The sequence below is a fragment of the Mycteria americana genome, chromosome 19, assembly GCF_035582795.1.
Source record: "Mycteria americana isolate JAX WOST 10 ecotype Jacksonville Zoo and Gardens chromosome 19, USCA_MyAme_1.0, whole genome shotgun sequence".
In the NCBI taxonomy this organism is placed as follows: domain Eukaryota; kingdom Metazoa; phylum Chordata; class Aves; order Ciconiiformes; family Ciconiidae; genus Mycteria; species Mycteria americana.
In genome coordinates this window covers 5,179,840-5,195,977 of record NC_134383.1, presented here as the reverse complement: position 1 = coordinate 5,195,977, position 16,138 = coordinate 5,179,840, and the positions used below count along the sequence as shown (strand labels likewise).

The following is a 16,138-nucleotide window of genomic DNA, read 5'->3' as shown; positions in this document are numbered from 1 at the left end:
GTGTAAGCACTGCTATTCTGTGCTTGCTAGCATGCACATCTATTTTTCAGCACCTGCTACCAAAGGATCTCAGAAACACATTATAAGAACAAAACGATTTCTCCCAAGAGCTTTCAGGTTGGTCTCTATCACCACTCATTTTCCACTGGGGGCTCAGAGAAGCAGAGGCAGAGGAAGTGTCTTACCAAGGTCATCGGTAAGCTCAGGACTGAGTCAGAGCAGAGCAGTCTCTGCTGTAACTTCAGTGTCCGTGGCCATTCACAAAAAACAGCTCCTAGTTTTTAGGGCATTGAATCAAACTGGTATACAGACAGTGTATTCTTAGTAGTCTTTCAAGTCCTGTTTTAGAGCCCCGTAGATCCCTCATCCTCTGACACACTGTCCACCTTCTAGAGGGGATCACGCTGCCCAAAGCCTCATGGGGTGGCTGTCAGTCCTCCAGGGGGAAAGGTAAAGCTGCTCGGGACAGACTCTGAGCTTCTGACAATTCAAACTGCACATCAGACTTCAGCAAAAGGATAAGCAACTGTGGAGGATGGGTGCAAACATTAAAATGAAAAGGGGAGAGAATCTCCCAGAGAAAGGGACCAGAGAGGGAAAATGAGCTGGCCTTCTTCCCCACAGACAAGCCTCCCCAAGCAGAGCCACCTGCCCTGGCGCTCAGAAGGGCAGAACCAAGAATGAAGACTGCAGTAGGCAGCGTGGCTTCTTCCAGCCCCCAAGAGCTCTCACAGCTGCTGTGCCAAGAATAGGATAAAAACTAGGACCCTTCTGGCCAGAGAGGATCCCTCAGAACTTCCTGCATTCATCTGATTTGGGCCAGGGCTCTATTTAATGCTTTGTGTGACAGGTAGTGTGGAAGCTGACTCTCTCATAGCATTCTAACTCCACCAAACAATCAGGTGAGATGCTGGCTCTTGCCTTCTCCTTCAAGTGCAAGAGCATCAGTTTGCTGCTTTCCTGAGGACGCTTAAAAAATGCTCTTTGCCTCATGTCTCCCAGAGCAGCTGTCTCAAGTGGCAGCTTTGTTTCCTCTGCTCTCATTTTTGCAGCTTTCCTGCTGGACTAACTTGCGTGCAAAATGCTGCAAAGGCCAGCAGGAAGGGAATCCTCTCTTATGGATCATCAGGGAACAAAGAAAAGCATCTTCCTTCAGTACTCTGGATTTAGGCCATAAAGAGCTCTCCAAGTGCAATAAGCGTATCCCATGGCTTGGAGTTTGATGTCTCTGAAGAACTCCTATGAGCACTGGGCTGTTCCTACAGCAGAAGTGGGGAGGCTTCTGCATGAGCATGGACTGGGAGCTGAGATGAACATGGCTGCCATGGAGAAATGAAATGAGAGAGATGAGGACGAGGGAGGGATGCACAGACTTGGCATGGGCTGGTTTGATTTCTCTCACCCTTGTGCACTGCAAGCAGTGGAGCAATGGTGCTCTGGTGCCAGACGGTGATTAGTAGTGTCCAGGGCAGAACTATCAGCACGATAGCCAGGATGTCTCGTCTCTTCGGCATCTCCAAGACTGACTGGACCCACAGCTCCTCATTACCTGACAGTGAAAACCCCAGAGACAGAACAGCAGAGCACATGGAGAACAGAAATAAATGGGCAAGAAGGAATAAGGACAGAGAGAGAGAACGCGAGAGAGGGAGAGAGCAGCGAAGGTGACACGACTCGTAGGTCTTACCAGTGCTTACAACCCACCCATTGCAGAAGCAGGTTTGGAGGGGCCTCGGCTGATGAGGCCAGGAGCAGGAGGGCACTTCTACAGGACACTGCTGGAGCTGCCAGCAGGAACCTCAGGGACTCATTTGGAAGGAAACCTGCAACACAGAGCAAAGGTGAGTAGGCTGAGAAAAGAACTAGGGAGCTGCTCCACAGCGTTCACAAATCCTCCTCAAGAAGAGCAAATCAAACTGGGGCAGTGAGCAACAGAAATGTGTCCCACCCCTCCAGGGAGAGATGCCTCCTGGGCATCCAGAGCCTTGCTTTTCTTTGCATTCACTTGACAAGCAAGTCCCTTGCTTCAGCCAAGCAAAAGTTGCTCAGTGCCGCCGTGTCTGAACCAGCCCCCAGCAGAAAAGGACCCTTCATCCACAAGCCAGCCAAGCCTCACACCACCATGTGCTAGCCCCAAGCCCCTAGGAGGAAGCAGAGACCATAACGACCACATTACTTGCCTGACACATCAGCAAGTGCTCTGACCCACCAGGCCCTCTCCCTCTGCCAGGCAGAGCACTCAGGGTGACTGCACCTACGCTCTTGGGAATAGAGCTCCAGCGAAGCTAGTGACCCTGCGTTTTGCCCGTCATTGTAATCCCCTCAGCTCAGAACATCCCGCTGGCATCTTTGATGCAGCCAGTTTTAAATCAGGCTTCCAATGGCCTGTTCAGGTTCATTTCTTCCATCTCGGAGGTGTTGCGACTGGAGTATATTAAACTGCCACAATGGCTTAGTTTGATTCAATACAAGCACATACAAGATTTAAGCAGACTGTATTTTATCCAAGTATCTTGGCAAGCAAAGCACATCACTTAGCAGGGACACGCACAGTGGGCAGTTTGCAAACATGGGTAGCAGTTTAGTACCACTGTTCCCGTATGGGGGAACGCATTAGCCCGCTGCTAAAAGGGCTGCATTGCAGACAAGGGAGAGCCCAGAGAATGCCGCAGTCGAGGGCAGGGAGCAGTCTGCTCTGGGGAAAAGCACTGATCTTCCACTGCACAGCTGCTGGCTGGCTGGTCAGTCACTGCCACTGCGGTGCCCTGGAATAGCTTCCCTTAAATCAGAGGGGAGCTCCTCAAGCCTGGGCTGTAGATAGGATGCTACTTTGCAAATGTTTTCCCCGAGACCCTGGGAGCTTGCTGCTTCTTGGTTGCATGGGGCAGTCATGGAGAGATCCAGGTTCAAATCCCTGAGTAGCCTAATTTGGATTGATCTGAATTTCCCTTGGCCATGCCTTGACCACTGGGCTGTACAGTCAGCCTCCGGCACTGAGCCCAGTGGAAGACTTGAAGTGAAATGGCTCCAAGAACTGATGGGCTGTCCTTTTAAAGTGCAAGCAAGCGATATTCAAGTTGCTGGACAGAGCCTGGTTCTTCCAAATTAGCACTTCAATCACAGAGGTCTTAATTTACCAGGGAAAACAATGGGTAGGGAAAACACAGGTTGGCCTTTGTCCTTAAAAGGGACATGTAAATGTCCCTCAACAAAAGTTTCAGTGAATCCATTTTTTTTCCACACATACAAAAACCCAACTCATCAAAAAATTTCCAGCCAACTCTACCAAACAGCCAGTTCCCCACCCAGAGGTCTCTCACCAGGGAGAGACCTGCCTCCTCCTATACAAAAACCTGTGCCAGAGATCATGGTGCCAGCATCTACAGAGCTGGGGACCCATCCTCCTCATGTACACCCACGCTCCTCTGGCACCATGCACAGAGGCAAAGCCTCACTCAGGAGATGGTTGTCAGAGGATGCAATCAGCAGATGTGCTGGCAAACTGCATTTAGGAAATGCAAGGACCCAGTGGTATGGAAGGAGGTTGTGGTGGATCAGGGCAAGCTGCAGCTAGTGAGGGTTATAAGAGGGAGCTAGTCTCCTGGAAAGGTCTCCAGAGGAAACAAAAACAAACCTCTAAGCCAACCACCAAACACATCTGGTTCTATGGAAAGTAGGGTTTCCTGCAGTCAAGTACGGGGAGCCAGCAGGAAAAAGTTTTTCACAGCCCAAGGATATGCTCTGTGCAGCCAGACACCCTGCAGACTTTCAAGGAAGCATCTCCTAGCAATGCAGACTTGTCCCTATTTTTTTCAGAACTGGAGAAAGCAGCCTCATCCAGACAAAATAAACCAGGGAGGAAGAGGAGGAATTATTCCAGCAAACATCAGCCTTCTGCTGCAGCTCTCAGAGCCAGAGAAATCCCGCTGGCCTAGCACTGCCAAAGCACACAGTGCCCTCAGGAAAGAGCATCTGGCCTCATCCTTGCTCTCCCTGCAGTTGCTGTCAGTGCTTGAACAGAGGCACTGAGCGCTGGCATCCTTTGAATCCTCTAATAAAGCCAGAACATGTCCCTTGAGCATCCCTGTAGGGTACAGCCGTAAGGGGCAACTCTGAAAAGAATGAGCACCTTGCCTGGTAAAGTGCATTTGCTGCAAATGCACCAAGGAAAGGACTCTGCCACTGGAAAGGGGGTGGGAGGAAATGACATGCTAAAAAAGCCACTCAGAGTCAATTCACAGCATCTGGCAAGCTGCCACAGTGGGCTGGCATACATCAAATGCCCCGTTTGTCAAGGGCAGCATCCTCCGAATATAGTGCTCTTACCTTAAAGATGCCTTTTCCTTGCCTCCTGCCAATCCAGACTCAAATTGCCAGCATCCTCCCGTAGGACAGGATGACCCTGGGCTTCGTATGATGGAGAATGGGCACCTTTGGGTAGGGATGCTACTCTGATTTCCATCCACTCAACACAGGGGAAAATGAGCCAGCTCCAACGATTTGTGCATTGGTCTCTACAGGATCGATTCCTTTTAATTTGCTACAGAGCATTTAGCAGCTCCCTGGTCAATCATCTGTCACTTTGATGCTCCAGCTGCCAAGGGCCAACACAGCCCACTCATGCCCCAGCAGAGAGCTGTCGGCTTTGCTTTGCAGCTCTGCTTGGGCTGGCAGCAGAGAGCTCCCGGGGACGGCGCTCTCCGCCATGGGAACGCTTCCTCCCCGTGTCCTCCTGGGGCTGGCTGAATGCTGAACTCCTTTTGCACCATCGGCAATTGCGGGCTGCAGATGTGAATCAGATACCCCGCGCGCAGTGGCTGTAATGAATGTTCCCTTCCCTATATACAGCGCGTTCCACATGCCCAAAGGGACACAACCCCAGTATGGATCTGAATCGCAGATGGCAATGGTCGGCTGGGGGAGAACGTGGAGGAACAGACCACAGCCTGACCCCCAGCTGCTGACCCACGCTTCTGCACACCGAGCTGCCTGTCAGTGTCCACAGTGTACCATGTACTCTGCTCTGCAGCAAAGACATTTGCTCACTGTTAATTCCTGAAGCGATTTCATTTTATTGATGACCCTGAGAAGCCTGACTGAAGGACATTGGAAGAATTCACTTGGGGCTGCTGTGAGCACTATGAAATCTGGATCCAGATGAAGTATTTCAAGCGTGTTCCCTCCCAACACGCTAATGCAATTGAGGGCCTCAGTGCAGGGTGACGCTAGTTCTCAGTGTAACAAAGCCACGCTCCCACCTCACCGTCACATGTTAAAGCTGCAAAAGGTGAAATCCATTTTCCCCTGTGAACAACATCAGCTAGGAAATACATGGTTGCCTGCGATTTTACACTGCTGGTGAGAGAAGTCACAGCTTTGCAGCCCAAGACAGAGGGCTTGCCCCACATCCAAAAAATCCCTTGCTACCGAAGCCAAACAATGCTTTTTGTTGCTGTTTATGGCACAAGTGAGGCTAGCCAAAAATTAGTCTGGGGAAAATTATGCTCCTCTTCAAGGCATTCACTCTACCCCTGCCCCATCATAATACCCCTCTCCTTTTCCCACTGAAAATGTTCAAAACTAAACCTGGCTTTGTTCACATTGTCAGTTTTAGGCTTCTGCTTTCTCCTCCTCCACAGGGAAAAGAAAGAGGAGGAAAAAATTTAAACATGAATTAATTAAAAAGATCAAACTCTATTTTCCACTACAGAAAGTATACTTTCTTTTTTCAGTTTTGAAAAATCAGGCAAAAGACACAAATCCCCAGCTCAAATGTAAGTGATTTTGGTGTTAAAATACTTCTAAAACAAAGGTGTTTTGCATAGTTTGGAAAGACTTTCCTCGGCAGAAATATATTTTGACATGCTGCAAGCAGAAGGGCTGTGCCACATGGTGAAGGAGATTTCACATCTTCCGGCAGAGGGCAATGGTGTCAAGGCATGACAATATTAAAAGGGCACTCATCTAATAAAAAAGCTTTAATAAATCCTGGAGCCACGTGTTAGTAACATGCCGGATTATTAAACACTGAAGGTTCTTTTTTTAAGTCAAGTTAATTGGCGTCAGCTCTGACACCGTAGGAAACACTGATTTGATCTGCAATCTGGTTTATAGTCAGTTTTACCTTCCTGCTTCCTTTGGGGCTGATCAGCCCCAGCGTCATTACTCCTTGGTTTTCCCACATTGAACAGAAGTGATTTAGAACATGTTAAACTAAAGAATTGCTTGAGTTGAATTTGTATATATACAAAAGTCACTGGAGTAAAAACATTGTCTAGATGTAAGAAAAACACACACACAAAAAGCCAAACAAACGTACCAAACACTTACTTGTATTGCAAAGCAGCCAGGAAATAACAAACAAACACAGCCATATCCTACAACAAAAGCTTTACAAAGAAAATAAACACTCATACTTCAGGATACAAAGTATATTCTCACTAATAGCTTTTCCCCCTGGGCAAAGTATCCCCTAAACCTAAACACAGGGTTTCTTTCACCTTTGCAATAGCACTGGTTCTGATCCCTGCTGAAAAACAATGCAGGAGCAGCACAAGCCAGAGCTGGTCCCTCTGCTCAGCCCACCTCAATCCACTGAGCAGCGGGACCACAACCCCTTTTGACGACCCAACAAACACTTTTGACTTTACATCCAAGTTCACACACCTGAGCCAGTCGTCTTGCACAGAAAATGACTGCAGGCAGGTGAGCGCAACACTGTCATGCCCACTTTTCAGATGTGGAAACTGAGGCGCAGGGCAATTATGGCTCTTCCTTGCAATCACACAGCCCAGCAGACACCGGGGACAAGGGCTCTGTCACTGGGCTCCCCTCAGCCACATGCGGTCACACCGGTGGCTGGCTCCAGGTGTCCATACGCAGACCTGCTTCTCTCCACACCGCGTGGCAGGGATGGGCACGACAAGCCTCTGTCTAAGATTTTGGTATTTGGCAGAAAAGGCTTGTAAAGTACAGGCTAAAAATAAAGGTAGTAATAAAAGCCTCTTGCTCGTTAATTACTCTGTAAGCCATTACTGCCTAAAAACCCCATAACTTTAATGGGGGCTATTATAAGTATAGTAGCAAAACTGTGGAGCTAATTACTGTTTAGTTATTAAGCAGAACATAGCCAGAACTGAGTAATGAGCACGCAGAATTGCTTGTTCTTCGAGGATTTAATCAGGGGTGCTAACTTCAACCTCAGATTCTCCCGACTCACGGGAGAAAAGGACAGAGGCTTTGCAGCCTAGCCCTCCCAACAGGCTGCATGCCGCCGCAAGGGGCAATGCACCATCCTTGAGCTAGAGCTGATTTGTACAACACGAAGCTTGAATTACAAGTCGAGAAAGGGAGTGAGAATGATTCAGAAATGTTTCAGACCACTGTCACCAATCTGCCAGCTAGAGGAGAAGCGGATTCATCCACGGGAATCAAAAGTGTTGAGCCAATGCAGACTGGGTCTGTGACAGAGGGTGATGGTTTGCATCATCTCTTCATCCAGCATTTAATTCCTTCTTTTAAAAAATTAAAATAATTCCTGTGGCCAAAAATTGAGAAATAATGTGCTCTTCTTTTTTCTTTCTTTTTTTTAAACACAAAAAATAGAAAATTCAGAAATATTGGAAAAGCCTGTAAAGGAAGCTTGGTTTTAGGAGGCTGTTTTTCCACTTGATGCTTTTGTCCGGCTTCACCTGCCAACCCTAGTTCTGTCACTACACTTGCCTTGGCTACGTACACAGGGGCCACTGCTTGTGTTTTCCAAGCTGTTCGAGAAACTGAGGCAGTTTGAAACAGCTGAAGCAAAACCTGACCTACTCTCCCCTTCCAGTCCTGAGCCCTTGAGCCCTGTTGCAAACAAATGGGATCAAGAACACAGATTATCTCACAGAAAAAAATAATATTAACCAAGCTTCTCAGAACAACACTTAAAATTTAAAGCAAGCATGAGCAAAGTGGATCAAGGGAGCTCAACGCAAGCACAATTAGCTTCTGTAACTTATTGCCACAGGATACTAAGAAGAACAAGAACTTAACAGGATTCGAAAAAGGATTAGTTGTGTATGTGAATGAACTGCATATCCAGAATTAGAATGAACCACCCACCAGTTTGGAAAACATATAAACCCTTGAGTTTCAGAGCTTCAGCCAAATTTTAACAAGCATCAGAAACTTTCTCTTCTCCAGATTAATCTTCCCCCCATGCTCCTCTGCCTCTGCAGACGCCGGCAGAGGTGGCCAAAGCTAGAAACAGGACAGGAGATGCGATGGCACTGCTCTTATGCTGACTACACTGCCTAGTCCCAAGATTTCGCTGCTTCCAACAGCAAGGCAGATCTTCCGTTAAATCCTTAAAAGATTTGATGCATTGTCCTAAATGTGTTTGCTTTCTTGTACAGGTTCTTACACTGCAATCATCACCACAGTGCCCAAGTGCCGTCCAGGATTTCTCAAAGATCCTTAGCTACAGTCAGTGCACTTCCTTTCCTTGTTGATCCAAAGACACATAGGGGAATGCCTTGGAAGGGGCAGGTATCCTTTTATTACAGTGCTTTTGAAGAGGGTTGAACCTGGGCTTTGCAATCTTCTTGTGATAAGCAAGGCAGAAGCAAAAAAATGTGTCATGCACTTGGCAACAGGAAGTGGCAAGGCTGATGTGGATCCCTGGTGCCTGGGAGAGTCTCTCTCTTGGCCTGGCCACACAGGAAATCCTGTCTGTCATAGAGGCAGCACTGCTTTCAGAGGATGCACTGGCCTATCAGTCAGGATTGGCAATGCTTGGTCCAGACTCTCTCTCAAGCCAGGAAAGCTGTGGGCTGACTCAGGTCTTGGATGAGAAAGCACCCAATACTTCTTGATAAACGGCTGCACTTCACACATGGTTTTTAAAAAGCATCTCCATCACGATGAAAAGCTGTTTGACTTACAGCCCACTTCCAAAATAGAAAGACAACTGGGAGTTGTTTTCTTAGGGGAAATGCTGATGACACCCATGAAAAGTTGTTCGACTTTCTTTAAGGTTGCTTGTGGGTGAACACTGAATGGTGCTGGGAAAAGAGTGCTCCAACAATTAACTCATTTAAGGGCTTCTCCATCAAGTCTTCTTGAACTGGTGATGCAACGATACCTTAAGTTATCCTCTTTGCTCATCTAAGACAACGTCAACATTGTCAGAGACAGACATATTTCCAGAGTCTCAATTTCCACCTCTGTGATCTGCATTGCACTGAATATTTTGTGCACTGCTGACTTCCACAGATTTTAAAAAGTGACACTAACAAAGGATGACCCAATTTCAACATGATTGGACTAAATTCCACAGCTCCATAATAGGCTTTGCAATGCTTTCTCCAAAGGGTTTGAAGACACGCGCTTCTGCGTGATTCCTCATGTAAGAGAGGCGGCAGGCCGTAATGACCAAGCCTCACCTTTCCAACCAGCAGGCCAGGGAAGGCCACTGTTTTAGGATCTGCAAGACTGAATCATTGAGCCAAACATATCAAACTAACACCAGGCTCCCTGTGGACTTGCCTTTCTCCCTCTACCCAAGGAAGTCTAACAAGTTAAACACGCGTAACATAGCTGGGTGATGAAAGAACGGACATGGCTGTCAGAGGAAAGACTGTGGCGCTTGCTAATGCTGTAGTAAGATTACCTCACCACCACACAATTCACAGCTTTTGTTGTTGGTGGCTGAGAGAAGTCCCAGGCTTTTATATGCTGTCTAAATTCAGGGCGTGGGATTCCGTGGGTGCATCTGAGAAACGCGGGCTGGTGGGATATGCTGGGGGCTGCCTCCCATCACACTGGCACCTGGGAAAGTTGACAAATATGACCATCAAATAGGAAGAGCTGTGCCCAGCAAGCCACAAGCCCTAATTTTATCTCCCAGCTGGCTCTGCAATATGTTCCCAATTCCAGACCTGGAGATGAGACTGCTCACCTCCCACACACTGTTGCCTCTTGACTTGCCAGGGAGACAAGGCCGGGGGAGCGCAGCAGAGCCCACTGCCCCGCTCAGCTGCGGGTCAGGGCCCGCAGCATGTGGCACACACCTTTCAGCATCAGCTAGAAGGCAGCTCACCAGCTCCGTACCTGACACCTGGCTTCATAGCCATCAGCACTTACTTTTAATTACTGAGCTCTTCCCTTTTTCACCCCTGAAAAAAAGAAATCCTGCTCTATTTAAAAAGTTATTAATAACCTGATTCTAATGCATAAAAAAGTGGAAAAAAAGAAGCCTTGCAGAGCTAGTGAGCAAGCTAGCCCTCTCCCACTGCAGCAAGCCACCACTGTGCACCCTAAACACCTTAAAAAGGGATTTAGTTTTCAAAAGCGTAATTTTTCTTTTTTTTCAGTAGCAAACATCAAGTATCTTAAAGGTGGGTTTTTTTGAAGGCTGGGGAAAAAAATATGCAGGCATGCAAATTCTCCATTACTTTTGAAAACACCAGCTGTTGTAAGCACAAGTCCCTGAAGACGCCACTAAAGTAAAAACTGCTTTGCAGGAGCCATTGTCAGAGTTGCTTGATAGTGTGCACATGTCCAGGCTGAGAGGTGCTCTGGACAGGCAGCGAAGAGCATCCAGTGCGGTGGGAGCACAATGGTGCTGTTCCTGCTTAGGGGAGGCAGAGTGCTCCTAGCATGCTGTAAATCCACACGTGGCATCTCCTCCGCACTCCTTCCCACAACGCCACTTCCAACACGTGCTGCTCATGAGGCAGCTGCGGGAGCCTGGAATTAGTTGCTTTGTATTTCAGAGGCGCTAAGAGCAGCTATGCAGGTAATTCAAGCTGAAGAGCTGCTGGGATATAAATTCACATATAAATTTCTGCCTTATTGCAAACTACCTTTTCACTGCAGACAAGCCTGCAACAGGGCCAGGGTTCCCAGGTTAGCTGCTGCACCCTAGTCAAGCAGCCTGTTCAAGAGTCCTTGTTAGCTGCTGCCTGAGCAACAAACCCTCCAGAATCGTAGCATACCCCAATGCTGCAGAAATATATTTATATCATAGCAGCAGTGCTTGGAAGGACAGGGCCATTCACTGAGTCACAGAAGTATTTCTCACACGTTTTCTCTCCTATGGCCTTGCGGGACAGATCTAGCAAAGATGCAGCATGGCACTCAGAGCTCTCTCAGCTCCCTGGTTAGCAGTTGGTCAAAAAATCATAGCCAAAACCATTACATCAACCTACAGAGAAAACCTCCGGCTCCTGTCCCCGTTAGATGGCAGATGAGGCTCAAATCCTAAACCCTGCTCAGTGCTGGGTGGTCAAACAGGGCATAGAGAGTCCGACAGCCTGTGACCTCTGCAAAAGTCACTAATGGGACTGAGGGATTAACATTGATTCTTTCATGCTACAGCGTGGAAAGGGAAGGGGGGGGATCTGGGATGATAAAGCAAACACCCAACTATAATTCAGCAGCTTGCAACACAATCAATCGCCGCTTGCGGTTCTGCAGTCCATTAGTACAGCCACAAACCTACACAACCTTCTCCTTGGAAACAGGAAGGTCATTTTAAAATTATCTCCCTTCGATTTCTGGTCCCTGCCGAAATTCGGCAGGGTCTCCTAACGCTACTGTGCCTGCTGAAAGGAAGGGCACAGGGCTTCCTGTGATGCACTTGTCCTTCTTCCCTCACCTCCTTTCTCCACAGTGAACACGGAGGCTTTTGCCTGCCTGGGAACCTTTGACATGGCAGAATAACATGGCCCATCTTCCATTTGAGAGGCATTTGGAAGGAAACGATTTCTTTCCTTCTACTAGCATAAAAACCCCATATGCCAATCCAATAAACCCAGAGCTATTCCAGCATTGCCCAGGGAGGTGGGATTTGGCTCTTAGTTTGTCTCTTAGTGGGAAAGGCATGGGCTAAATCTACCAGTTTGTCCAGCTTCCAATGTAAGCCTGGTTCTGACTCTGGCTTCCCCTGTGGCTTAGTTATTTTGGCTCACCTGCACCTCAGCTTGCTCTAGAGGTGAGATGAAAATAGCTGCCTACTTTTGGACAGGAATCACAAGGCTCAAGTAGCTCACAGGCTAAATACAGAAATGGCACAAGCACTGATGCCTGAGGTGCTGGCAAAGCGCAACTCACACCAATCTGACGGCCCGGTGTGCATGCCTGGGGAAGGTCATTCTCCTAATTTTAGAATCACCCAAGGGCCAAACCCAGCCCAGATCTTCTCCATATGAATGAGAAATGGAGAAGCCAAACAAAAGCCAGAGACATAATTAAGCCAATAGTTTCACAGCCCAACTCAAAAAAGCAGCGAACAGGGAGCCCTCACAGGAAGACGGGCACCTACGAGTGCCTCTCCCTGCTGCCCAGCTCCCCAGTACCACTCGCCAGCCCCTGCCATTTCTAAGACCATCTTCATCACTTGCAAAAGCTTGACCTGCTCAGCCAAGCACCATCCTGCCACCAAACTAGTTGGGACATAGGAAAATATTCCCTGTGGTCCGCAGAGTGTCTCAGCACCAGGGAATTCTAATCTACAAGTGGCTGAAAGCATGCACATGTAGTCTGACACAAAGAGAGATGCAGACATGGCTGATGGACAGACAGACTCCCTTGCAGTGTTTTACTTGCAAGGTGAGGAGTGAGACAAGCCCCTGGGGAGCTCTGAGAAACTGGAGGGTTTTGTAATGGCTGCTCTAAGAATATTGTAATCATGCAGTAATTATGGTGCATCTCAAATCAACCAGGCAAATTACATCGTTATTATTACGACTGTCACCAACCTTGCATGGCAGGGACAGAGAGGCAGGCCATCCCTTGCCCTAGGAGGGAACAGGGTTAGGAGAGTATCAACAGAGCTACAGCACAGACCTACCACACTCCCTTCAGGCCTGTCCAACCTGTGCGATGGCAGCCTGGTAGCTTCCTCAAGTGACTAGGACCACATCTGTACTTTCCCAGGCTATATCTCAAGGTACAACACTTATCAGTCAGGTTGATTTTACCTTTTTTTAATTAAACAAATATCTTCAAGCACAAGAGCAGCCCTTGTCATTTCATCGGAACTGTCAGTCTTTCAAATGTCATTCTTACAGATGACTAATCTTTAAAAACAAGAGTTCCTAAACTCTTTGACTCAGTTGATAATGAGCCAGAGCAGTAATGATGGTTGAGACAGAGAGGGAGAAATCAGTGCTGCCTGGACTCAGGAGGGCTCAGTGCCACACGTGGCCCTAAAGCCTTTTTGCAGCTCAAGGGACTGGGGCTTCCTGACAAATGCAGAATGCAGGCTATGCAAAGGAGGATGTGGCACGTCTGTGAGGACATCTCGGCACACTTGCTCCTCCGAGTCGCTGTCATGTTGACAAAAAAGAGAAGAACTTCCTCTTTCAGTCACTCTGAATGTGTTGGTTTTCTCAGTGCAGAGCGAAGACCTCGTTTCATTCTGCCTCCTCCGCAGGCTCCCTTTTGACCAGGTTTCCCTGGACTCCCTGATCCTCCATATTCCCACATTACCCAATGTAACACTGCTTTGGGAAGCATCCTAAGATTTATAAGCTGAAAGTGCACCATAGTGTTAGCAGCAGGGGAGTGCGTGTGCTGATCCCAACCCGAATGCGAAGACTCACCTACTCCACAACCCCTTTCCCACCACAGACCGGGGTCTCAGCCCTGGATTGCTGCATAGTTCACAATTTGCTCTGTAACAAGAATGACTCAGGCTGTCGGATAAGTTATTAACTTCAGCAGCCAGAGTCTCTTCCCATTAGAGCGTTATGGTACGAGATGCCTGGGTGAGACAAAAAGGACTGCCAGGCAGAGCAGAGAGCGCACGAGACAGCAATGAGAAATAATGTTGGCAGCATTATTAAAAGATAAATTGGAGGAAGAAAGGAGGTGTATGTGTGGGGTGACAGCTTCAGAGGATTGTAACAAATCCTTTGCCACCAGGGGCTTCACAGCTGTCAAATTTCCCAAAGCCAGGGACAAGAAAGTGGCAGGGAGACAGCTTAGGTCCCCCTGCTCCACAGGTCAAAGCACCCCTTCCATACATGTGTCCTGCCAGTGCAAAACCCCAAAAGTATTTAGCAGCAATAAGTTTACGGCGTGCAATGTTTTCCTGACCCCAGCACCTCTTCGCATGATTACGGTGACAATAATCCCAGTATTCTCACAATGCCATGGACAGTTACTCCTCCACAAAGGGCAGAAATTGGCAGCTCCCCCTCCTACCGTCCTTTGGGCTTTATTTAGAGAAAGGCACCTTTTATTGCCATTTTTGCTTCTTCCTGAGGCTAGTCTGCCAGGCTTGAGGCAGAGATAGTATCTACACCTCCAGGATCCAGACGGCTCCACCTTGCTGCCAAGGGATTCATCTTAGAGTGATTTTATTCACAGTTATGCCTGCCAGGCCCCCTTCTCAATACTCTTGGCTGAACACTGGCTGCTTGCACTTGGAGAATGTCAGAGCTAAAGTAACTAATGAGTGACTAGCTAGGTAGATGTGACTTCAAACTGAGCCACCCAAGAATGAGTTGAATTCCCATCACATTGCTTCGCAGTCTCTTTTAACAATCTCCTGCCACGCCTGAATCTCACTGCTCAGGCCAAGCTAGCATGTACAAATCTATCAGCATCCTTCCCACTGCCCAAAGAGCCTACCACTGTACAGACACCTCACTTGCATGCCAGCGGCTTCCAATGCAGGTAGCGTTGTCCTGGCCCCCACCCTTACCACTCAGATTCCACCCAATCTTTTCAATGCTCCCAATTTTAGCACTTGCAATTTTTTCCTGGTAAAAATCATGCCAGAAATGATGCTCATCTAACTGACAAACAGAAACAAATACTTCCGAACCTTGCAGAAGGTCATTCCAGGAGCTGCACACTCTCTGAAAATGAATATGTTAGAGTCATGCCTTGTGGATGTGCCACTATTATAAGAAAGACACTGGAAGAATTATTCATTAGTAGTGACTTCTGTAGCTCTAATCTCCATAGCCAGCTGTCGTTCATCCAAGTGGATCACAGCCCATCTGAATAAACCTTTGAATGTCCATACAACCCCACATCACACGGCCAAAGTCAGCCTCTCCTGGGGCACTGCATCCCTGCAGCTACTGCAAGAGCTGAGGATGGGAAGGACAGAATATTGCTTCCCACCCTCATGCAATACATCCTTGTATCTCACCAAGGCTGTAGAGAGCATGCAGACAGAGAGTGCCATAAACTGGCTGGCAGCCTTTCAAGGGTGGCAGGCTTGTGCCAGATTATACTTCTCTCTCCCGAATTAGAAGCAAAACGTGCCACTAGAAAGTCAGGTGAAAGCTGTCTCTCAAGGAAGCAAGAGGCTGCCTCTCAGTACCACTGCGTGAGGCAGCATCTTAAAGCATCCTGCTAATCTGAGCACAGCCGTTGTCTCCCCAAAAAAGCCACAGCTCTCAGGGTACAGCCTTGCTTTGTGCTGTCCCAAACCTGCCTACTTGCCCTGGCACACACACGTCACGGGTTGCTGACCTCCACCATAAACTGTGCTAAGATTTAATCACAGCACCATTCTCCTCCCATTCACACATTCTCACCAAGCCCCTCATGGAGGCAGATAAATGGTATCATTACAAATATTTATCTTCCTCAGCCCCGGAGCCTGAGCTGGGCAGTGGTATATACCGACCGTAGGAGACACGAAAAGACCAAACAGGCACCCTCTCTGCCTCAGTCATGCAGGTTTACCATCCAAGCGTCATCCCTGCACAGTCCTGCCAGGCTTCCAGCATCCAGCAAGCTCCCAGTTCAGAACAGGACTGCAGCTTATTCTTTATGTCTCACTCCCTCCTTCAGAGACCCAGCCCACTCACAGATCTGCCTCTCAGCAACCATCATGTGCATCTATTATTCAGAAGAAATATCAACTTATTCATGAGCCAAAATAGGTTCCAGGTACCGCACCCAGTCTCTAACAAGATTCCTCCTGCAAAGCTGCTTTTTTCTCAGCCTGGACTCAACCGAGAAGAGTGTAGTGCTGTTCTCGCTTTGATCCCTCCAGAGGGTTTTACAGCTTTGTTACGGTGAGGGACAGGAGTTAACAACCCTGTCAGGCCGCTCCCTCATCATCTGGTTAATGTACCTCGTTAATGGCTATGGCACAATATCGCTCACCTCCTGTACACTCCACAAA

At 48.1% G+C, this 16,138-nt stretch overlaps 1 protein-coding gene across 1 annotated transcript in view; it reads right to left on the bottom strand.

The window, feature by feature from the left end:
- B3GAT1 (beta-1,3-glucuronyltransferase 1) overlaps positions 1-16,138 on the bottom strand; it is a 50,183-nt gene that overhangs the window by 12,253 nt on the left and 21,792 nt on the right. Inside the window, exon 2 of the mRNA XM_075521144.1 lies at positions 1,705-1,823. Coding sequence (XP_075377259.1) covers positions 1,705-1,823 — 119 coding nt within the window. The remainder of the gene's footprint in view (positions 1-1,704; positions 1,824-16,138) is intronic.